This window comes from Pogona vitticeps, chromosome 1 (genome assembly GCF_051106095.1).
Source record: "Pogona vitticeps strain Pit_001003342236 chromosome 1, PviZW2.1, whole genome shotgun sequence".
Lineage (NCBI taxonomy): Eukaryota > Metazoa > Chordata > Lepidosauria > Squamata > Agamidae > Pogona > Pogona vitticeps.
In genome coordinates this window covers 55,525,080-55,550,168 of record NC_135783.1, presented here as the reverse complement: position 1 = coordinate 55,550,168, position 25,089 = coordinate 55,525,080, and the positions used below count along the sequence as shown (strand labels likewise).

The window sequence follows — 25,089 nt, the reverse complement described above, 5'->3', positions numbered from 1 at the left end:
ATTGACAGGCACTTTACCAAACTTAAAAATAGAATAATGGGAATTTAACTAAAGTATTCAAAGTTTTCAACAAAGGTAGTACAGAGATATATTAACTAAATTAAATAACTCTCAATTAATTTTTAGAAAACTGAAACATAAGCAAATTATAGAATCACATCAGGACAAGGTTATAATATTGCAAAAGTCTTTCCCCTTTAGCAGTGTCTCTTCCTCTCTAGAAGTGCACTGGGGTGGCAAACCATGAGCCTTGTAAATTGTGATGCTGGTAAGTAAATTGTGAAGCTGCATATAGTAGATTTCATGTAGGCTAATTTGACCTTGCACTTGCAAGGTAAGTGAGAAATGGTCATCACTTATCAGTAATCATCAGTTACTGAAGGAATACGTCACTGGTCTGGTTTGCAAGGTTTCATACAATATGTGAAGAGGAAAAGGAGGCAAGTGAGCCGTCCTCATCAGCAAGACCTTCAAAGGAGAAAAAGGATACCAATGAGGGTGGTATAGGAGGAACGACAGGGCTGTTAGTAGAAGAGAAGAAGAACATAGAAGTTTGCTTGGTGGAGGAGGGAGAAGGAAGAAAAGGGGAGGAGTTAAAACTCTATGGGAGGAGGAGGAGATAAAAGAAGGGGAGAAAGTAGGTTCAGCAGCAAAGTGGATGAAGAGAGTCGGTAAAGTAAGATAGAAGTAGAATCAAGGAAAAGTGATCAAAAGTATAAGAAACGTGTGACCTTCTTAAAGAAGGTCTGAAATCTGAAAGTAGGAGGTTTACTTCCAAACCCAGAGACTCCAAGGGAAGGTGAAACAGTTTCAAGACACAGGAATGGACTGTGATTGTGCTTCTGTATGGACAAGGACGGGGGAGAAAGGTGATACACCCAGAACCAGTGTACAACACCCCACCGAAGGAGGGAGACTGGGCATGTCACCCCTGTTGTGGGATGGTCTGCGCGATGAGGAGTGCACCCCTGTGCAAGATTACCAATCGCGAGTGGTTTTGTCCAGCCCCACAGTGAACGGACTGGTGTTGGATGAAGGATCTGTGTTGAAAAGTTATGGACAGATACCCAACTTGTCGTATTTTGAACCAGTTGGCATTATAGTTGATACTCCACGTGTTAATAAAGTAGAGAGAATTTGTTAGCTCGGTCTCAGCCTCTTCTTCCCGCCAAATGTGAGGAACTTTCATCCGTTTCAAAAGAACCCAATTATACAATACAAATTTAATACAGTGGTGCCTCGCATAGCGAGGTTAATCCGTTCCGGATTAACCTTCGCTATGCGAAAACATCGCTAAACGGGACTAAAAAAGCCATAGAAACGCATTGAACTTCGTTCAATGCGTTCCTATGGCTTGAAAACTCACCGTTAAGCGATGTTTCTTCCATAGCGCCGCCATTTTCGCGCCCTCGGTAAGCGAGGGCAGGGCGCGAAAATGCGGCGCGGACCTTCCGGCGGCCATTTTGGAACCGCCGATCAGCTGTTCTCCCCCGCTTCGTTTTGCGAAGATCGCTAAGCGAATCGCTTAGCGATCATCGCAAAGCGAAAAATCGCCATAGGGGCCATCGCTGAGCGAATGCTCCAGCGATGGCCCGGACCCCCTTGCTATGCGAATTCATCGCATAGCGAAGCACTCGCTAAGCGAGGCACCACTGTATTGCTATTCAATTTCAATACTATTGCCCATGTGTCACTTGTGATATTGACACAATATTCAGTGGAAATTCCATGTTAGAAGTACTCAAACTGAAGGCTGAATATATTTAAATAAACTGCTATGAATACAGTGATGACCTGTCCTGAAAAAACATCTTGCCTTGGGATCAAAGTAAATCTTCTTTACCTTCCCTTGGCACAGATATATGTACAGAGACAATGTCATCAGACATCATTTTCAATGTATAGCCCTCCTGTGTTTTCCCAATGCTCCTATATTTTCCTTTACCAGCAAGATAATCTGTTAAAGAACAAAAAATGAAATATAATAACCATTACCAATATAATGGGTAATGACCATTTACCCATTAATCTTCTTTCTAGTACAGCAGGAGGATTCTGGAATTATGCAATATAATGAGGTAATCAAGATCAGTAGGGGGCCCTGTGTTCAACTTGGATAGAACCAAAAAAATCAATTTTTAGACCTATTAACGATTCTTGTGAGACACAACAAGGGGAATGTTTTAAAATCTGGCTGAGTCACTAAAATTAGGGAGAAGAAAGTTCAAAAGAAAACTATCTCATTCTTATTTAAAGTCTGTCTCTGTGACTAAGCCTTTTTCTTATCATTTGTGCTTAAGCAATCAATTGTTAATGGAAATTTATCTGGAAAAACTGTCTAAAAATATTTTGGGGCATATCTGTAATGTTTATTACAATGGAGGGTCAGATGTGGGGGGATAGATTCCAGATTCTTTTATCATGCCCACAACTGATAATATAGCAAAGGCATGCATTTTATTTTAAATTATTCTGCTTAATTTTAAGCATTTTTAGGCTTCTTTATACAGCCAAGATCTCTTGAGGTGGCTTTTACAGAAAACTATAAAACAAAATCCAAATAACTGCAGTGATTACATTGGCATCAAGTAAAATATTTCCAAGGCCAGAGGCAAGATGCTTGCTTTAGGAGCAAATTAATTGCGGCCATTTTGTTCTCCTGGGAGGCAGCTGAGAAAACATAGGATGTGGCAAAGTGCTGCTCCATGACAGGCCCACAATTAGGACAGCACAACTGGAGCTTTCCCAAAATTTAGACTGTGCAGAAATCTAGAGGTAAATCCACTGATGAGTGTAAGGAAAACAGATGGTAACCCTTCTCAGCTCTATTCACTGTCCTTTCTCTGAAATCACAAACTGATTCTTGTTATCTTTTTTTCCTGGTGGGGGCTCACATCCATGCCTCGGGCAGAGTGGATAGGAGGTGTTGGTGCTTGTCAAAATGGCCATATCCACAGCTGAAGCTGCCCCTGTGCCAGGAGTGCACAGCTACTGTGTTGTCACTGGCCTAGTAACTCTGTTCTACCAGAAGTGAGAGTCAGGACAGGACATTCCACAGAATGTCTGGGAAACAGTCACAGAACGACAAGGTCCTAAATCCCCTTGTAACCTCAAGATCCTGCTCCCAACAGGTTCCCAAAATATGTCAGCCTTCGAGTTGGTGGCTGCCAACTCATATGATTGCTTTGTCGCGAAACAGATAGAATGCTGTAAAACTGACAATAAAAAAGAGGAACACCAAAATCTATCTGGGCAAATTTTAAACAGATTATAGTTACTGAAATGTTTACAAGGACGAAGAGTTCCCGATTTCTTTCCTTAAAAAGAGAGAGAGAGAGAGAGAGAGAGAGAGAGAGAGAGAGAGAGAGATGTGACACCTGTTGGGCACCAGGGGAAACTAAGCTAATAGATTTGTCCATGTGACCTTTTGGTACTCTGCACCTTATCTGCAAGGAGATGAACTTGGGGGGGGGGGCATTTCACTGAATTGTACCAGGGAGAGAAGGAGTTCTCTGAAGGTTTCTCAGGGGGGAAATGCACCATTAGCTCTCATGTTGCACAGCTACTCTATATTTCCCCTGCCCAAGGATTTTTATTTTTTGAGGTTCCACGGGAAGTGGCAATAACAGCAGCCATGTTCGCAGCCTGACTGCCATTTTAATTCCGCCATAATGCTCTCCAACTAGTGCCAGTCTAGGGCATGTCAGTGGCAGCAGAGGAATTTTGTTGTTTAGTCGTTTAGTCATGTCCGACTCTTCGTGACCCAGAGGAATAGACATCCCGAAAGTCCAATATCAATCTATCAGTTTTTTATAAACTCTGTATCTTGAACTGCAGACTTCTTGTGTGTGTGTGTGTGACTGATCATTAGAAGGTAAACATTGCTTAATTTGCAAATTTTATTGGTATCAGAACACATTAGAAAACTCAGGAATATCAGCCAGGTAAGGACTGTGTTGTTAAATATCATTAGTGTATGGGGGAAGGGATCGCAGACTCCCATAGATGGGTTCCATACCTATTGACCATGCTTCCTTTCCATTCCTATATTTAGTGGCTGTGAAATTTCTCTGTATATTGTGATGTATGCCGGTAGTGATCATCTATATTATGATGTATTGCCTGGGCTAGATAATGAGTACACACATTGAGTGCATTTTCAGACCATGGCCTTCTTGAACATGGCCTTCTTGAACATGTCCCAACATGTCAACGGCCCCACCCACGTGACCTGGTTTTTCCCACTAATGGGAGCGAGAGTGGTCCGATGGTGACTGACCTCGAGTCGGTTCCCTTGTCATGGTCGGACCTAATAAAATGCACCCTCAAAATGGCCCTCCCCCCTCACAAGGAGCATGGACCTATTGTCATGGTCCACCCTCGAAGGCTACTGGATCCGGTTGGATTCCAGGAAGCCATGAGAGGTGTCACGGCTGAACTGGCTGGCGCTCCTGTCGACGCTCTGGTTGACGGTTGGTTCTCAGCCACGGCTAGGGCTGTAGACATGATCGCTCCAAAACGCCCTCTCGGCCGCAGAGACCGCCTGGCGCCCTGGTTTAACCAGGATCTCCGGGCGTTGAAGCGGGTCAGGAGACGGCTAGAGCGCAAATGGAGAAAGGACCCGACGGATTTTAATTGGATAGCTGTTAAGGTCGCTACTAACCTTTACCTGGCCAAGGTAAAGGCTGCCAGTCAAGCATACTTCGCTAACCGGATAAGTGAAGCGTCCAACCAGCAGGCGGAGTTATTCCGTATAGTACGCGACCTATCCGGAGTTGGTCTGGGTGATGGGCCTCCCCCTAATTTTTCGCAGGACCAATTTACAGCGTTTTTTAAGTCAAAAGTGGAGGCCATCCGCCGGGACCTCTCTCCTTTTTTAAATACAGTGAGTCGAGCAGAGATGACCAGCGCTCCTTTCAGCCTGTCACGCCTGACTCTGTGGCCAGGGTGCTTCATCGCTGTCGTGCCACCACCTCCTCCTTGGACCCTTGCCCGGCCTGGCTAATCAAATCAGCCAGGCCTTCAACAATGGAATGGGCCACGGCTATAATTAATGGGTCTTTCCTTGAGGGCAGATTTCCATCTGCCCTGAAGGACACACTCATTAGACCCATTAGGAAGAAACCCAGCTTGGCGGCGGACGAAATTGGGAACTATAGGCCCATCGCCAATGTTTCTTTCCTAAGCAAGGTGGTCGAGAGGGTGGTGGCCGATCAGCTTCAGGCGCTCCTGGATGAAACAGATGCCCTGGATCCATTTCAGTCGGGCTTCAGGCCGCGCCACGGGACAGAGACAGCATTGGTTGCCCTGTGTGATGACCTACTGAGGGAGGCCGACAGGGGCAAAGTGTCTTTGCTGGTCCTCCTCGATATCTCAGCGGCCTTCGATACCATTGACCACGGTATCCTCCTGGGGAGGCTCTCCGAGTTGGGAATAGGTGGCTTGGCATTAGCCTGGCTGAGTTCCTTCTTGGAGGACCGCCCCCAGAGAGTGCAGCTTGGGGAGAGTGCCTCGGCCCCGTGGAGTCTCAATTGTGGGGTTCCACAGGGGTCGATTATCTCCCCAATGCTGTTTAACATCTACATGAGGCCGCTGGATGGGGTCATCAGGGATGTGGAGCCCGGTGTCACCAGTATGCTGATGACACTCAGCTCTACATCTCTTTTCCACCTACCGCAGGAGATGTCGTCCTGTCCCTTCAGCGCTGCCTGGGGATTGTACTGCAATAGATGCAGGAGAATTGGCTGAGGCTGAACCCGGACAAGACGGAGGTGCTGAGGGTGGGCGCCCCCACAGTTGGGGGTTTGGGAAACTCCCTCACTTTTGGGAGGGTGACTCTTCCCGCCAGGGATGTGGTCCGCAGCTTGGGGATCCATCTGGACCCGGCGCTCACCATGGAATCCCAGGTGGCATCGGTAGTCCGCACCACCTTTTTTCACCTCAGGCGGATAGCCCAGCTGCGGTCCTACCTTGATGTGGAGGGCGCTCACTACCTTGGTGCATCAACACTTTGAAGTCGATGCGGAATCGGATGGGCAGCCAATGCAATGCGGCCAGAGTGGGTGAAATATGTTGGTGTTTTTTCACACCACTAAGTAATCTGGCCGGCGCATTCTGCACCACCTGTAATTTCCGCAGCAGCCTCAAAGGTAGCCCCACGTAGAGCTCATTGCAGTAATCTAATCTAGAAATTACGAGCGCAAGTACTAAGGTACTGAGCGCCACCGTGTCTAGGTAAGGTCGCAGCTGGGCAATCCGCCAAAGATCTCTCTTCCAGGAAGGATTGGAGCCAACATAGGACAATGCCTTCAAGTTCCATCCCAGAGAGATGGGCCAGAAGAATACCATAGCCAATGATATTGAAAGCCACTGAGAAGAACATAAGAAGAGTCCTGCTGGATCAAGCCAAGGGCCCATCTAGTCCAGCTTCCTGTATCTCACAGTGGGCCCCACCAGATGCCACTAGAAGCACATGCAACAACTAGGTCCCTGTCTCCTGATACCCCTCCCCTGCATCTGACATTTTGAGGTATCTTCCTTTTAAGACTGGAGATCATACATCCCCATTCATGGCTTGTAACCTGCAATGGACTTTTCCTCCCCCTTTTAAAGGCATCTAGGCCATGTGCCATCACCACATCCTGTGGCAAGGAGTTCCACAAAATTAACAGGGACACACTCCCCCTGTCCAGCTTCCGGCACAGGTCATCAAACAAGGCAACCAAAGCAGTCTCTGTCCTATAACCAAGCCTGAAACCAGATTGAAATGGATCTAGATAATCTGTTTCATCCAGGAACCCCTGGAGGTCAGAAGCCACAACCTGCTCTAGGATCTTGCCCAAAAATGGAATACTAAAATCTTGTCAGTAACTGCTGGGTTTTGTGGGATCCAAGGAGGGCTTTTTCAACAGTGTATCACTTAAGTTGGTAGCAGCTCAGACTGCAGCATTTCCTCAGCTGTGCATTCCTTCAAAGCATGGAAGGGCAAGGACACACATACCTCACCTCAAACTCAAACATAGAGCAAAATCTAAAGATCCATATTTTTTCAACCCTCAGGTAAAGAAGGGAAAAGTCCTTCTGAGAAGAGCACTTCCACCCTTCTGAAGGCAAGGGTCTACAACTGGTGTGAGAGGGAGAGGCAAAAATTCCTGTAGTCAAGATGTGCTGTTCTCTATATTGTCCCATTGAATACAGGGCTGCAGGAGGTAAGCTGAATCTTAGGACAAAACATGGTCTTGAAGACCCATCCCATCAACACTCCCAATAAGTAAAAGCTTATCTTCCGGCAATGTAAGCTTATTATATAATGTAATATATCATGTTTACCTATGCTAAATGTATTAATAGCAATAATGTCAATTAATTAGATAGACAAACCTGCTTTAAATGCAATGCGAAAGGGCACTCTTATAAAAAGCTACAATTTATAGTAATTATAAGTAATTATGGCAATTAAACTTACAGCATAAATTATCAGTCTCATCTTGCAAAGATGAAGTCATATTTTTTACAACAACAAAAGTGTATGAACCCCTCCTTTCTTGCTTTTATTATGATAAATCTGTAATGATAAATCTGTAAGTTAGTGACACAAATTTTTAGACTTCTGTTCAGAAGCAAGTCCCACTGAGTCTTCTCCAACCAAGAAGATAAATGTTGTTATTGACTGGTGAAGATTACTCACTGACTGAAAGTGAATATGAGTTTCCTAATGGGTAGCGGCATATTTTCTTTGCTGTATTAAAAAAAACCTTAACAGCTCTGATAAACAGGATGTAAATGCTAACTATAGTTATGGGACCATTTTATGCATATTTCAGGATGCCTCAGAGACAAAGTAGCAAAGAACCAGCCTCAAGCATTTGTAAGACTAATGTTTTTCTTTAGCTATACTGTATGATTATGTGAAGGAATAACACAGCTTGCTTTTAGTATTTGCATATAATTGCTATCAGCATTAAACTGGGGCACTCCATTATGTAGACAACACTTTCAAAATGGTTTTACTTCCCCTTTTAGAGGTTTTATTCACCCTGCCAAGGAACATGGCCTTCCTAACATACCTTTTGATAGTATCATGTCTGACTTTCTTGGCTGTAAAGAACGTCTTGGTTAAATTTATTACCATAGTACGACAGTATAGCTCCCCAAATAAACTTGGTACAGCTATAAAAATAAACATTCAGTAAGATGTACATGTTAAATCACTAATGTGCTTTGACTTACGTAAAGCTGTGCATCCTCCCTTGTTTAGGGGCAATTGTTTAGTGGCACAATTTCCATTCAGAGGAGACTTATGGAAGAAAATTCACTGGAAGATTAGCCACCTAGGCTACATCCCATCCCACAGGAGAACTTTTAGACTTTATGGCTCCTACTTGTGTTGCCATTCTCTCTGCATTAAAACAGCGGAGGTACTGTGGCTTCTAACAGACATTCTAAAAAAAGACTGCTTTTATTTGTTGTGCTTTTATTTTTTGCAGTTTATTAGAGATTGAGAACCATGTTTTACAAGTTGACTCTAAATGCCAAAGGCCCTATTGGGACTCCTCCAGTCACACACAAAACAACTCTTCAGTAATTGTAGTGACCCACTCTGTGTGTTTTATTTTTCTATTCACATTCAAAACAGTCTGGATAAATATTGTGTGTTGATAACGAGACTGCATCTTTCTGTTCTCACAAGATCAGAGCTTGTGCTTCAAGTCAGCATAAACTCCTTGCAAAAGTAGCTATCTTCATGAAGAGGAGCTCCAAAGAGTGTCACCAAAAGGGAGCATGGGTTAAGGGATGCATGACTACGTGAAAGGTGAGCTAATGTAATGGCTAAGGCTGAACTAAGATTTAGAAAGCACCTGGTTCAAGTCTTGCCTCTGCCAACAAATGGATTTAGGCAAGTCACATTCCCTCAGCTTCTATTCTCTTGCCTGTGATATGGAGATATGTCATAGTACTGTTTTACTTTTCAGGGCTGCTGTACAAGTGGAAAATATAAGGAGAGGGTTCTGAAGTCTTGAAAGCACTATACCCCAGTAGGCAACATAATTCCTTCTAGAACTCGATAGATCTGTAATTCTTAAGAACAGCTCAACTCCACTTTACTTGTTTTTAAAAATCTTTAGCTGGCTGGATAGCTCAGTGAGTTAGGGATGGGCGTTAAATTCCCCACTGTGTATCCCGCAAGAGCCAGCCTGTATTGCCTTGGGCAAGCTGCACTGTCCTAAGATGCCCCCAGAAGAAGAGAATGGTAAATCACTTCTGAGTATTCTACCTAGAAAAGACTTTAAAAGAGTCACTGTAAGTCAGAATAGACTTGATAGCATACAGTTATTATTATTAAATAAAATCCATAAAAACAATTAAAACACACATTTCAAAAGATAAAGGGAACCTTTCATTTCTTCAAGAACAGTTTACATTTTAAAGGCCTGAACATTTGCCCACCTTTTTTCTAGCCTGAACTACCATTTTATCCTGAGTACAAACTGAACTCATGTTGCAGGACTGGGCATTGTTCCACTCAATTGGAGAATTTTAGAATATGCCAGTAAACTCCTGTAGCAGTAAATTGTAAAGGAAAGGGCTGTCTTTCAAGAAAACCTATCCACTTTTGCTGATTTTCTCACAAAGTATCCCACTTTTCCTTAGTACAATGACTTCAAGACTGTTCTGATTCATTTAATGAGAAGGCCAATATGATTATTTTGCCTGTGTCCGGCCCCCACCCACCTCCCAGGTCTAGATCCAGATTTGCTTATGTTTAAGGCTGACTTGTTAATATAACTAGGGCAGATTGGTCACAACTAACTTATGTTCTCTTCAGTTTTAAAGGGTCTACTCCAAACATGACTAAATGTTGATCCAACCTAGACATGGATGCTTCGTTATTCATAACCAAGACGAAGTGCAGCACCACAGGTGGTGTGGATTCCCTTCCCCTACCCTCAGGCTGGCTGGGCCACTAACCAGGCTCTGTGTGTCACTGGGGTCCTTCTTTGGCAGTGGCACATCAATCCAGGCAAGCCTGGCCACGCCCCCTGAGGCAAGCAGCCACTCGTTGGCTGTGCAGGTAGACTCCCCACCCTGCCTCCTTGCTAAAGTGGTCAGCTGCCTGGGGAGGAGGGGCTGGGTGAGCCAGGCTCCTGCCTGGATTGGTGCACCACCACCAAAGAAAGAACTCAGCGATGTGCGGAGTTGGGTTAGTGGCCTGGGTGACCTGGGGGTGGGGGAAGGCAATCCCCACCCCCTGTGGTGCTCGTAGACATGAATGACAAAGCACCGATGTCTAATCCAACCCATTGATGTAAGAAAATAGCACTAATCTTTCTTAGGAATCGAGACAATCAATAGATAAGAGGCTAGAAATATATAGTTAATTGTTATTTTATTTACCATGCGATCCTTTCTATAGTTATATCACAATGTGTTACGTCTAGAGAACTAAGACTGACCATTCTACAAGCAACACAGTGCTAAAAATCATACAACTATCATTTGAGCCTGTCATATAGAAAAGGGGATGGGCAAGAGCAAACATCTGGAAGTGCAGAATCCTTTACGTGGTTAGTACATTGCAGCTACTCTAAGGTTGCATTCCAGTTTCATTGCACATTATTCTTCACAAACAGCTATTTCCTTGAGCTCTGCAATGGTTTAAAAACCCATTGGTGAATAAAATTTCCCCTCCCCAAGACAATAAAAAGGCATTAAATGACATACATGTGACCACATATGCAGACATGAACACACACACATGCATCTCAGCTACAGACAGAATCATACATGTAGACTAGATAGCCTTTACCTTTACTCCTAACAAAGGTCTCTTTATGCAAGAACACATTTCAGTATGTTGTCTAGCAGACAAAATTTCTTAAAGTATTGAAGAAACATAAAGAATCCCAAAAGAACATGACTTTAAGATTCACAACTGAGAGACTTAAAAAGAGAGAAAGAGATTTCAGGGTGCCAATTCTTGTTTCTCGTCACCAGATTCAAGACCATACTTTGTAAAATAAATAAATAAATCAGATAAACCAGAAGAGAATGCAGGATCTTAGCAACATTAAATAAGCCATCAGTTTATTTATTTATTTATTTATTTATTTATTTATTTATTTATTTATTTGATTTTTACCGCGCCCCTCTAGACCATGTCTACTCGGGGCGGCATACTGAAAAATAATGGATGATGCAAGTTCAGCCCTGTAACAGCTTATGTTTAAGATCGGGGAAGCTTGCATTAGGTTAGTTGCAGTAATCCAATACTTAATTCAGGGGCAGTTACCTTCATTTAAGGCTGTTGTCTTCCACTGAGATACAGCTACCTTAATAACAGAACTGATACCAGAGCCTCAGCAGGTCAGTTTTATCAGCAGAGTTTAGAGCCTAAAGTATAGGCTAAATAACATTTCCCTTGCACTTTGTGAGCTACAATAGGGAAAAATATTTTCACAAGGTTTATTTTTATACAGTCATCTTATCTTTGACTGAAATTAAGTTAAAGCTCAGAGCAGAGTTCAAAAGGCAGGGACGTAGTCTCATGATAAAGCTACTGTTAGAGGTTTGAGGCTTGCTGCCTCAGCATTAAAGATGGGTCAACCCTCCCACTTCTGTCCACTCTACGGCCAGAAGCAGAGCTTGGATAGCCCAGAATTAGAGCTGAAATCACCTTAATGTTGCAGAGAGGTTACTAAGGCAGACCTTCCATGTTCATGAACTCAGACTCCAAAGGAATCCCATGCTTAAGTCCTTGATACCAGTCACCAAACCAAGTAAGATGATTTACATTATTCTGGAGGGGCAGAAGTTTGCGCACTCATGTTAGTTAAAGAACTTTCTACTTTGAGTGACAAGCTATCTCTAATGCCTGTATGTGGCCACAGGTTTAGCCACCGCAATTTGCTACATATGTACTGCATTTGCAATCTAACCATATTACTATTTAGAGAGTTGTGCTGATGAACCATTAAGTGATTACCATCTCTATAGCCACTCCCCCTGCCCAACTAGTACCATTAGAATCATGTGTAATAGTGCATTTCCAAGAGGTCAGTTATGTACCACAGAGCCTCTTAGAAAACTCATTTCCACATGATGTCACAATTTGGTTAAAGCAAACAAATTTATGTTTGTAACTAACTGTTATGATGTAAAGAGTGTAAACCTCCTCTTAAGTGGTATTCCTCTTGGAGGAAGGAATCAACAGGCTTTGACAAAAGTAGGCCCATACAAAAACCAACTAGGGCTATAATTTGCAGTGCTCAGCAATGCAGTTTAGCAACAATCTGCTACAGTCAATTACAAACCTATTCAATCGAAGCAAAAAAAAAAAAATCCTGCCCAGGTAATTTCACCTGGTCTTAACATCTCTTTAATTGCCTTGCTTTTATCTCTATTTGTATGTACTCCTTTAAAAACAGCCACATAATTTAAATTTATTTTAATGCTAAACTGTGTTCCTACTACCTTTCTTTCGTGGTCAAGCAGCCAAGTACAAAATATGTGTCCATGTCGTTTGCTCAAGGTGTTTTTATATTCCATCATTGCTCCTTTCGCTGAGTCTGACCAATTCCTGACTCTTTAAACCCTTCTAGAGAGCTCACATTTGAGAGAGCATTTTTTTTATCTTCAAGCAAGTCATGTGATTCCCAGCTCATGTGTCTGGCCACAGCTGTCACCAAGAGAACACTTATGTTTTTAGGAAACATTCCTTATATCTTACTTTGCCAATGGCTAAGAGGCCTCCAAACATCTCTTGGGAGGCATAAGTCATATACACAAAGCCATCTTCGTCTTTGTAATCCTGGTATACTTCAGCCAGAGTAAGAGACATACTGGCTAAGCTCTTGTTGTTTACCAGCAGGTAGAAAGCTTGAGTAGCACTCAGCGCCATTCGGCTCCTAGGTTACAATGAAAACACAACAGTCTTAAAAGTGTGCAAGCTCTTTCATGTTATGAAAAAAAACTCTATCTTAGTGCTTATGTAGCTTTGTATCATTGGCTTATAGCAACCTAAAACCAAAATTACTATCCACATTCATGAACAGGGACATATATATGCTGAGGATCTTACAATTAGGCAGTGTAGGCAGTCACATCAAGCAGATGTTATAGTGAAAGAACATGAAATTAATGATTTAGTTTGTTATTGAATTTTTACGGTCAGATTTTGTTTGTGGTTTTTTTCTTAGTATGCCAAAATAAGTTGGCTGGCTTTGGATGCACTTTGACATGGATGTGGCAGGGTCACCATTTACTTCTTTGCCTCGGGAAGAAGAAGAAAAAGGAAGACTAGTTCACACTCAGTTTTGGGAAACCTGTGCATAGAGAATTAGCCCAAGCTCTCCGGCCAGCTAAAGCATACAATTCTGCTCCCCCCATGCATCTGGCAGCAGACGACTATTACGCACGAAGCAGAAAATGCACAATCCTACAGAACCACCATAGGAGGTAGTAGTAGCAACAGTAGCAACACCCTTGCTTGCAGTGCAGGAGGCAGCGATAACAGCATCCTTTTTCATGGAGGAGAAGGTGACAATGACATCCTTGCCTTGCCACCATAGAATGAGGTGCTCGGAACTGCTTTGAGGCAGTCAGTCCTGCAGCTGCTCGCCTACTGCCTGCCTCATTTTCAGAAGACTACTTTACTTACAGCACACTATTTCACTAATGCCTGTCTGCTGAGTTGTGTCTTTTGAGAGCCAAGGCATTATGGCACTGGTGACCAAGAAAATCACTTGTGTTGTGGCACAACCATTTTCTAGCTCACCTCTTGGTTCCAAGGACTCCTCCCAGCCAGGTCTTATCAAAATAGTGACCTTTGGGTACTGCCCTTAGTAGCAGCTCTCCAAACCAGCAGGGAATTTTCCTAGGTTGGAAAGCAAAGGGCGAACCTGCCACTTCTGATACTTGCTCTTTAAACTCCGATCCTTTTCTATTCAGAACACAAGTTGACTCCAAATATAGGCCAACTGGCAATGAACAAAATGTAAAGAGTTCAAGTTGGTCTATCTGATTAGGGTGGGTAGGGGGAATCAACCACCAGGTACAAAGCCATGCAAATTAAATGTCATTACACAAGTTGTGAGTACTTAGATTTTTAAAGTAGCCAAATAAAATAAGACACATGTTGCTATAAAATCAACATATACAGCAGAATTGATTTCAATTATGAAGAAATTATTGTGTGGCTGCTCCCACATAGTGAAACTCCCTTCTCCATGAGGTTTGGATTTTCGTTCCACTAATAACTGAAGACCTTCATCTTCAGAGGACTTGAAAAGCCTGCCTGAAAAGGGGGGTCTTCAGCTGTTGGTGGAAGGATAAAAGGGAGGGGGACAGCCTAATCTCCCAAGTCTTTTGTCTTACAAGCTATAGTTTATTAGACTGAGACAGTTATGTCTACTTTATAAATTGGCCCAACACTCAAGAGTTAAGCAAAGTTCTAGACCTCCACGTAGTCTTCAGAGATGTTGGACTGAAACATCTGTACAGATCAGAGCCACACCCCAAATGAGTGTCATTAGAATGCCAGCAAAAAGATTTTGGACATGACTGGCTGGCTTTGTGGCCTCCAGCACTGGTGCTGCACGGCTGCTCACATAATCCTTTACCACTGGCTATGGTAAGTGAGGTGGCTACTTATACATTACCAAAACAGAGGATACAAGAAGACCCTGACTGGCATAAAATTGCATATGCTACTTTATATGAACAGATTTTACAGTACAAACAAAAACAAGGGATCTAGAAGACAGTGGCCAGGAAATGTCTATGCTTGCTGCGTTAGCTGTCCAGGTGCTGCTCAGCATGGGTGGACAACCTTTAAGGTCCCAGAACTTCCTTATGATTTTTCATCTTTAAATCAGACCTGGGTTGGGTAGCTCTGCAAATGGAGAGCACCTTCAAAAGAAGGATTGGCAGCCCTCTGAGTGAAGGACTTTCCTACCAAAAAGAGAATGTACAGCAGCCATAGGCTTGCGATCCAAGAACTTGTTTGGGGAGTAAGGAAAGATCCAAGTGAAAAGTTATGACTATTCTTGTTTTTCCAAAGGGATCTATACAACTAAAATTAGAGACTGAGATTTTTCTGGGGTAAAAGCCGTGCAAGACTACCCAGGTGAAACAACTAAGTGGCTACTGCTTCAAATACATACATTAACGCTTTGCTGCTGGGTAGAGTGTGGGCAGAAAATTTAAAAAAACAGCAGCAAGGTCATTTTTAGAATGGGTTGTTGTTGCAAAGAGGAAGGAATAGTATTGGCAAAAGGGCTAATACCAACTTCACTGGGAACCCCTCAAAATGAAGTACTTATTGAGAACTAGACACTGGATTTGCACGTTGCTAAGATAAATTAATACATAATTAAATAAGTCCTAGAACTCTGTTACATGTTCCATTCCTGCATGAAAAGGTTGTGAACTGAGAAGGCGAACTGTGCACGAATCAAGAGCTCAGCATGTTTACTAAGGATCAAGGGCATTTTGCTGGAAGATAGTATGTCCTCTAAACTCAACTTTGCAGGAAGGCTATAGCTCAGTGCCATTTCTGACATTACTTTTCTCTTTTTATATTCTGAACTGGCACACTGGAAACATGGCCAGAAAACAATCCTGATCTTTGTAACATGAAAGCAAAATAGCACTATGTGCGTATCACTTCTGTTAAAAAATTTATAAAGTGTTTCCCAGGGAGCTTTTAGATGGAGACCTCCCAGCAGTACCAGTCAAAAGGCCATCTCTCCTTCCTTTCAACTTTTGTGAAAGATAAAAGATAGAGGCAGGAGTGGAAAAACCTGGGAAGCCTACCAGATGAAAATAAGAATATCTAGATATGCCATAAAAATTCTGACAGTGCAAAGGCATGAGAAAACCTTGTCTGAAATCACCAGCTCTATAAAACTCCAGAGGTTATCCGCACGTTTCACAGGCAGACAGTTTCACATCCAGTTCCTTCACTTTGCCTACAAGGAATGAATGCAAAATGTTCTGGGTTCAAGACTGCACAAAACAGTCTCCATCCATGGACAACTGCTTTTAATCAGAAAAAAAGTTTTGAATCGTTTGACATCACATTGTAAACACCTTTCATCTCCTGCATACAGGGGCTGCAGATAAAAGCTAGCACCCACCAGTAGGGCATAGGTATCTAGATCATTCATGGAGAATCAGAGAGTTAAAAAAAAAAACCCACCAGAACCTATTCATCCCATTATTCTACACATCCCAATACTGTAGTTTTTAGTTTTCATGCACCTTGAGCACATGGGATAAATTTAAGAGCAGCTTGCAATAAACCAAGAGGAAATAGGTTTTTTCAAAGAAATACTAATGTGGTTGTTGTTGTTCAGTCATTAAGTCGTGTCCGACTCTTTGTGACCCCATGGACCAGAACATGCCAGGCCCTCCTGTCTTCCACTGCCTCCTGGAGTTGGGTCAAATTCATGTTGGTAGTGTGGTAGTAATGGTCAAATTCTACTTCAGAATGTGGGCTTAGTATAAAAATGGATTCAAATAGATCTAAAATCTTTTGGGGCTTCCTTTATTTTAAACATCTGGATACCACAAAGGGTATATTTTTAGATGTTGTACAAAAAACCTCTTGGGGTCATCTAGTAGGCATCTTTCCCCAAAACAGGATGGGGTGGGGTTCACCCTGCTCTGATCATTAGTTACCTATGGCTTTTATGGTTAATGAATCCTTGAGACAATATTTTAAAAAGATGTGAAAATATATTTACCTGGCATAGCTATCTCCCCACAACCTTGTGAAAAAACAGAGGAATAATTTGCAAGACCTCTCTAAATGACTGAACCTCATCAAAGCCTAGGCAGGGAAAAGTCACAGAAAGGTGCTGGGTAACACAGTTCATATTATCACATAGTTTCCAAGTTTTTCATAAGTTCTGCAGCAAAAATAGACTTCAGGCAGGAGTATGCACAGAAGCACGAACAGCCAACAAGATTAACAGTCTATCAGTGGGTTGCTACATACCTAATGATGGTTATAAACTGCGTCATGGTCAACTCTTGAGGCACAAGAAACTTTGTTTTGTCTAGCAGTGGAAGATACTTTTCTTTCTGATATCTTTCAACAATTACCTGTTTATGATAAGAAAGCAAATGGATCTTAAGCACAAAGTCATTAGAAAAGTCTGCTCAGCATATTTCATATTCAAAAACTAGGGCAGCAATCCTAGATACACTTTTCACATTAGCAAGTCCCAGTACAGTCAATGACTATTATGCGCAAGTGAACATGCTCAATATCAGCTGCAATTTTATTTTAATGAAATATATTTCTATTAATAATGAAAAAAAGAGAAAGAAACAGAATAATGAGGGATACTTACCGGGACTTTTGTTGGGAACTTCCCTCTAATACTTGCAACTTCTTCCACTCTGGTTGCTGCACAAAAGACAGGCAAGGATCAAACACTGCATTTTCTAACAGTGCAATGCATGTCTACTCAGAAGGAAACCTGAGTGAGTTCTGTAAGATTTAATTCTAGGTAGGTGTGCTTCTAGGATTTGTGCTTTAATGCCCAGCCCTGAAGTCTCAGAATGGATTAATGGAGAAGCCTGTTCCATTGAAATCAATAGAGGTGATCCCCTCCCCAGAAAGGACGGGACCCACGCTGTCCAAAATCAGTAGTTAAAGTCCCCTTGGCTTAAATACATCTGGACTCCACTTTAAAACTGCAATTCCTATCCTGAGGAACTGTTTGGACATCCTTGGTTTAGGGTTAGTTTATCACTCCAATCGTAATGGGACGTCAGTGGGATTTACAGGGCAATCCTAGGCACGCCTGTGGTGCACATTCTCGGGCAACGGTCCGCAAGACTGCAGCCTTACCGCCTGTATAAAAATATGCAGCCCTATAGCAGAAAGGCAAGGCTCCACCGCCAGTTACTTACCAAAACTCTTCCTCTGTTTAAAGGGCCTGAGAGCCTGGCAGCTGTGTAAAGGTTGCATGTTCCCCCACCCCACCTCCACCCCCGCTTCGAAGGTCCAGGCTGGCTCTCTAACCCCCACAACCGCTCCAGCACCGCGGCGGCGGCGGCGGCGGCAGCTGCTGTCAAAGAAGCACAGTTGAGCAATTCACAGGGAGCCCCCTTTATAAAGGCTTGGCCGGTGACATCAGCGCCCTGCCCGGCTCGGCGGCGCCCCTTCCCTTCGCTCCCTCACGAGTCCCGAAAGGTGGGGTCGAGGGGGCTGAAGGGAGCCCGGCCAAAGCACCGCCGAGGCCCATCTCGCCCGGTGGGTGGCAGGCGGGGGGCGACCGAGCGGGCCTGGGCGGGCGAGCCTTCCCTTCTCTGCCCGGCGCGGCCTAGGCAGCGGGAATGGGGGCCGCCTTTTAGTACGCGCTGTATTTGGGGTGAGGTCCCTTCGCTCAACGGAGGGACTCGCGTTGCACCTTCCCCCCTTCTTTACTGTTGCTGCCCCTTAACAAGCGGAGGGGGGGGCTTCTAAGGGGTCAAATGGGCAGCCGCCTTGGCCCACCCCGCCTTTCACTTTCCTAGCGGCGGAGCCGGTGGGTGAAGAGATGCCGCCTGTCCAGAGGCCCCTCTTCCCGTGACACCCTGCCAGGGACCTAGTTCTGCCAGTATCCCTTCGGCCTTCTTTATCATGTCCTGCTTCCCCAAGTCCTCTTTATCCTTTTGTAAATCCGTTGAGGAGGAACGAAGCCCCACAGGAGAAAAGGACTAGCTGTCTTTTACTGACCATAATAGGGGAAGCATAGAGTTTTAATGCGCGCCAGCTCACATGGAGATTTGTGGTTCTTCAGCTAAGTAGTCTGCGGTAGTCCCATTGAATAGAAAGAATTTCTTGAAAGTAAGTATCATTTGTAGTGGTTCTTGTTGTCTGTGTCACCTGTGGAGTGAAAATAAATAAATAAAATCACAGACTAGAATGGCACGCCCAGCCCCAGGATGCTCCCTGAAGAAGTGAATGGTAAACCACTTCAGAATATTGTCTATGTGGAAAACCCTGAAAAAGGATTGCTCTAAGAACTGACTTGACAGCACATGATTTTTTTATTATTATTATTAATAAGGGAATAAATGGGTTGTAACTCATGTTGTCATGTCAGTCTTTCCATTTACTGCCTGATTGCCAAGCAGAGAGACTTCTTTGATAAGCCCTTCCAAAGAAACTCAAATACATAGCTGGGATCCTGTACCTACTTACCTAGGAATAAGACTAAATGAATGTAATGGAATTTACATTCTGAATAGACTTATATTGCACGGTAATACTGTTTGCAACTATTTAAAGACTATGTTAGCAATTTCAATTGTCCCCCCCCCCCCCATTTCTATGGATAGAGGGTTCCATTATGCCCCAAGTAATGCACATTTATTTACTATTATCTAAGCCATTTTAGGAAACAACAGCAACTTCTATATAAATTGTTTTTAATAGTTGTGGGTTGATTTGTTCTGTCACATCAGTGCAGAACCTCAACCAGTCCTCACAACTGTGGCAGAATATATTTGTCCTATTCCGTGCTAGATTTATTGGGACTGATGCAACATAACCTTAAGCTGAAGGAGTGTTCCATGCTAGAGCAATTTCCTAAGTTAAATCCACTATAAATTGCCTTTGAAAAGGGTAGCCTTTCCAAGAGCATAGGGTTCAGTTCTTTGCCAGGACTTTCATCACAGACACATTCAGGCAGCTTTACAGTAGATTAAGCAGAGGTGTTAACTGCATTTTAAACTATCCATTGCTTTATAACCTATCTGGAAGGAGATGGAATCTTTTCCCCCCATGCTATATATAGTATCATAAAAGATCTGTATACCTACATTTATTGTGTCAGAAAACTACCAAGTATTTGCTTGTGACTTGTTACCTCATAAAAAATTGAACAATGGAAAGGGAAAGAAAACATTTTTACAGCTGGAGTAGAACAGACTCTTAGTGCTACTATCCAAAAAGCATATGCAACCTATTTCATCTTTTTCTTCTCAACAGATTTTCTGTGGTTAAAAAAAAAAGTAGGAGGAAAATATAAGAGAGTTACAGGATAAATTTAGTAAAATTCTTTTCAGGAAACACCAATTGTAATTACTGGGGCCCATGGTCTAAAGCAGTTCCTATCCTGCAGTTTTAGGCTGAACCCACCCACCTGCCGTCTTGGATTTTGGGATGCAGTGATTCCAATAACCGTGATTCCAATTTAAGGTAAATGGCTAGTTGAACTGCACCACCACCACTACTGATGTTTTTATCTATGTAAATTTTGTATATTTTAAATTGTTTGCTATTTGTATGTTGTGAGCCACCCAGAGTAGACCATGTCTAGATGGGCGGCGTATAAATGCAATAAATGCAATAAATGCAATAGATAGATAGATAGATAGATAGATAGATAGATAGATAGATAGATAGATAGATAGATAGATAGATAGATAGATAGATAGATAGATAGATAGATAGATAGTCAGTCTTCAGGGAACTACAATTCTTGTTGGTTTTTTGCTGCAACAAACCAGCATGGTTGCCCTAATCTTGAGAACTGTACCTGGTGGTTCAGTAATGACAAAAGAAGCCCCCATCCGACCCCACCTTGCACATGATTACTGTTGGAAAGGATATCTGCAGAATTGGAGTTGTGAAAAAGGATGTTGATAGAGGAGTTGTGATATAAGGACATAACTGATGAATGAGGACCAGATCCGCTTGTTGTTGTGCCCTTTGGAACTATGTTTAGTATGCCAGCTTTTCTGACAGCTCGTCTTTCTGAAAAGTTTTCATCTCTCTTGATATTTTGATACTTATTTCTTTTAACCAGCAGCAATTCTTAGTCCCATTCAATAAATCTGTTAAAATCTGTTCAAACGACTTTCATTATCATTTCTGAAAATAGATAACAGGAAGAGTACCCAGCAGTGTTGTAAATGTAATCATACATTCTCCAGCACTGATCATCATCTTTCTCTGTGCCAAACACGTCTTAGTTTGACACCTTTTCTGGAATGAATGATCTTGCTCTTCTGCTGCATATTGGAGCTTGGGGTGGGTGTTGAATTGCATTACCTGATTTCTTAACAAGAGTGCCTATTCTTTGGACGTTGTGTCCTGAATGAAATGTTCCATAGATATTACTTGGAAGTCTACATTTCAGTTAAGAGTAGTATGAGGCCATTCCAATGTCACAAACTGCAGCATAATAATGAATTTCTCACAGTCTACGTTCTTTGATTTCTGTCTTGGAGAGTAGTAAACTTCGTCCTCCACAAATCTTCTGTTGTTGTTGGCCAGGATTCTGGCCAAGGATTCTGCCTCCAAGCAGCTGGAACCTCAGCCTCCAGTTGGCACAGATGTTAAAACTGACATTAATGCCTCCATCTGTTCAGCTGTGTATGATCAGCGATTCTGAAGGGTGGTCACTGGAAGATTATTGTGGTGACGCTAAACCTGAATGGCCAGTAGACAACCATGGTCTGTAGGGCTCATTTGAGTGACTGCTCTGGGGCCACTCTGCCATTTCTATTCTGTCCTTGTTCCCCTCTTGTTCCTCAACCTAACGTGTTCTGTCTCCTTTGACTCCTCTGTCTTCTCTTTATGTCTCCTTTTATCCCTCCAAATGCCTCTCTCCTTACATCTTCCTGAGCCTCTTCCTCTTCCTAAGTTACATGCCTCCCATTAACTTGCTTTTTCCTTTTGGACCTTCCTCCAGACCTCACCCCACTCAGACCCCCCCCAATCCTTAGGTATTCTAGAATGTCACAGGTTGGTGGTCTCTTGGACATATTCCCTTCCTGTGACTGGGGCTGTCCACCCCCATGAGAGAGACCATTGAAATTGCCTGCATCTTATTGTCCCATGAGGCTAGCTGCCAGAGATAAGAATGTGCAAGAGGACTAATCCAAGGGCCGGGAGAGTTTTAAGGCATGGAGATTGGCTGGACAATCATTCCTGTTGGATCACTCTCACATACATGTACTGTCTACAGGCCTGGAGGATCAGGTTCAAATATTGGGCTGGATGATTATTTCTTACCAGCTAAGAAGAATGTGCTAGCATTTGGACAGCTGCAATGAAGAGGATCTAATATAAAAGAGATAGTACTTGTACTGCTGATTATTTATTTATTTGACAAGTCTGTTAAGATCTCTACTGCTACAGAAATATGAATTGATATATAGATTGATCTCTCTCTTTCTGTTTTCCTTTTAAAAGAGAGTTTGTGTGTACTTTTGTGATGAAAGCAGTAGACATACCTTACTGAAAGGGAAAAAAACCTCTGTGGGTGTAGACATGGATTGGAATAGTACTCACACACACACACACACACACACACACACACACACACACACACACACACACACACACACACGCACACACTTAAAATTCACAGTTAACTTGAAATACATCTTTAAAATGGTTCCAAGTTTGATAGAGATGGGAAGCAGCAACCATTATATTTTGCCACTAGTAATGGCACAGAAGACATCCAATAAGTACCGGTCATTGACAACATAGCTGTGCACATATGTTTTTGTTACAAGGCCCTGTGTGTTATTGTATACATCAGTTGCTTGTAACACTATCACTTTAGTCGGAAGTGACATCCACAAAGTATATGTTTGCCTTCAGTAGCTCCCAGGATATTTTATAGAGAACTGCTGAAGCCATAATACTAAAACCACAGCTACTAAAATTTCCCATAAGCATTGGCCATCCTTGCTAGAGATGTAGGTTCTGCGAAATGTTGTCTGAAAAGCCAAACTTTCCCAACCTCTGTGTACATTGTGTGTGTGCATGCTCTTATGTATACGTATATGCACCCCCAAGTTGCTCTTTAGGAACCTGACACAGGGATAATTGAATCTGCTGCCTATCGGAAGAGTCCTTGTTTACTTGCCTTATGCTCTGCATATTTTCACATCAAACAAGTACTGTATTACAAAGGCACAAACGTAGGAAAATGGAATCAGTTCTCAGTGTGACTAGTTCCTGAGGCAATGGGGTGGGGAATATGTGTTTGCAGCTTGTGGGTGGAATTTCAAGGGCAGTCCAAGGGCAGTAGGCAGGAGAAAGGAGGCATAATTCTTGTGAGATATAATTGTATCTCTGCTAAAGCCAGATGTCTCCAGGAGATGGTAAATTTTGGCTCTCACCTTGTGAAAGTGTATTCTGGAAAAAAAAATCACTTTGCAAAAAGAGACAAGGGTGGAGAAGGGACCATCACAATGCAATAATTTTAACTCTCTAAAAATATCTCTACATGAACAAAAGTTTATTTGACTTTGAATAAGCATTTATGTCATCAAGCTGCTATCTAAAGCATTTAGTTATCGGGTTGAGGGATTTCCCAAGAGTTAAATTAGGCTGAGCCCATAAAGTAAGAATTGGCAACTTTATTTGAGTAGAACCTACAGTTATTTGTACTCAGGGCTTAATTTTTAACTCTTCTGTGTTCTCCATCTGGAAACTTCCCAGCTTTCAGCCTTATTTCTTTACAATACTTTCATCTTCCAAGCTTTCTTTTCATTTTCTTTAAGGTTAAATAAATTACATTCCTCTTTGACTGTCCTATTCAATCCATGTTGAATCATGTGTTTGATTTGATTTATGTCCCATCATACTGCAGTATAAGTACAGTTAAACACAAGTACAATTAAAAACATTACATTGTGAATATTAAAAAAAGTTATCTTAATAAAGCAGAATGCAGTTTGAAACTATTTTATAAAATCTCAAATAAATAATGTTAGCATTAGAAGCGAAAAAGTGGGAATATTGAGAAAAAACCTAATCCATTAATCATATATTTTTTAAAAGTAATACATTGTCACTAGTGACAAAGGAGTAATATCATTTGTTAGTATGTTACTTTGTTTTATCAATTTATTACCTTTATAGTTCACCTTTCCACTAAAAGATGGCACTCCAGGTGGCTTACAAATTTTTAAAAGAATAAAACAGGTAAAATAACATTTAGATACAAATGATTAAACAGTGTAAACAAGCTCCACTGTAAAAAAAATTACAATTAATCAAATACATCAAAATCCATTAAAATCAGCAAAAGATCCAGATTAAAAACAATACCGCAGGTCCAGTGTCTCGTTCCTTAAATCTGTAATGAACCAAAATTTGTGTAAGCATTCCCAAATGCTTTTGCAGGCTCCCCATTGGGCACGTTAGTTGTGTGATTGATCTCACTGCCAGTATGAGAACAAGCACACAATGGGGAGTCTGCCAAAGTGGAAGGGATGCTTACAATTTCCTTTCTGCTCCACATATAGTAAAAACCCAACAGCTCCCTGCCAGAATGATGAAAAATTCTTCCAAATATGCCTCCTGAGAGGGGCTGGGCAAAATGCAGTCACTGAGTCACATGTGCCTTACCAAACCTTCCCAGACCCCATGATTCGGCCAAACCTTGAAACACTGTCGGAAAAAGGCCCCAACATGCAAATCATGCCTCAAACTGCTGGGGCCAGAATTTGCACTGTGTATTCCACTGCCCTCACCCCCACTTTGGCCCCAGGCCATTTTAGTTCTTAAAAAGCCTTAAAAAAAAAAAAAACAGCAGAAGTGGTGAGTTGGGGTCTACAGCTCTCCAAGATCGGGGGGGGGGGTTGGTAGGGGAAAATGGAAATATCACACACACAAAATGTAGATTTTGTGATGTTCACCCTTACTTGCCTCTTAAATCAACTATATAGCATCAAATAATGTAAGCTTTTCTCATAGGTGAGTTGTTCCACTCTGTCGCACAGGTTGTTTTCCCCTTTTCTGCACCTTTTCCAGCTGTACAGTGTTTTTTTTTTTAAATATGTAATCAAAACTTACACACAATATTCCAGTTGTTGCTGTACAATAGATGTGTACAAAGGCAACACAATAGTTACACTTTAATTTTTGATCTCTTCCTTAATATTCCCAACCAAGAAATTTGCCCCTTTTGGCAGTGCCATGTACTGGGTTGGCATTGTGGTATATGAGAAAGCTTCACAATCATATTCTTGAACAGGCACAAGCCGCTCAGAACTGGGTATGTATGTGAAGGATTTGCCCACCCCTGCTTGACAACACTACTCCATTTGTATTTACAGTACTTA

General features: G+C 42.3%; 1 protein-coding gene across 2 annotated transcripts in view; it reads right to left on the bottom strand.

Moving 5' to 3' along the window:
* MAP1LC3C (microtubule associated protein 1 light chain 3 gamma) overlaps window positions 1-20,134 on the bottom strand; it is a 36,073-nt gene extending 15,939 nt beyond the window's left edge. Inside the window, exons 1-4 of one of the 2 annotated variants that reach the window (XR_012084667.2) lie at window positions 17,923-20,134; window positions 17,358-17,413; window positions 17,000-17,106; window positions 12,472-12,905 (exon numbers count right to left, since the gene is read on the bottom strand). Coding sequence is in view for 1 of the 2 variants with exons in the window: in XM_020787507.3 (XP_020643166.1) it covers window positions 12,695-12,905; window positions 17,000-17,106; window positions 17,358-17,413; window positions 17,923-17,980 (432 nt within the window). In the remaining variant the exon portion in view is untranslated. Of the gene's footprint in view, window positions 1-8,471; window positions 12,906-16,999; window positions 17,107-17,357; window positions 17,414-17,922 lie in introns of those variants that run through there. The other variant, XM_020787507.3, reaches the window with a different exon arrangement.
* Window positions 20,135-25,089: the final 4,955 nt, after the last annotated feature.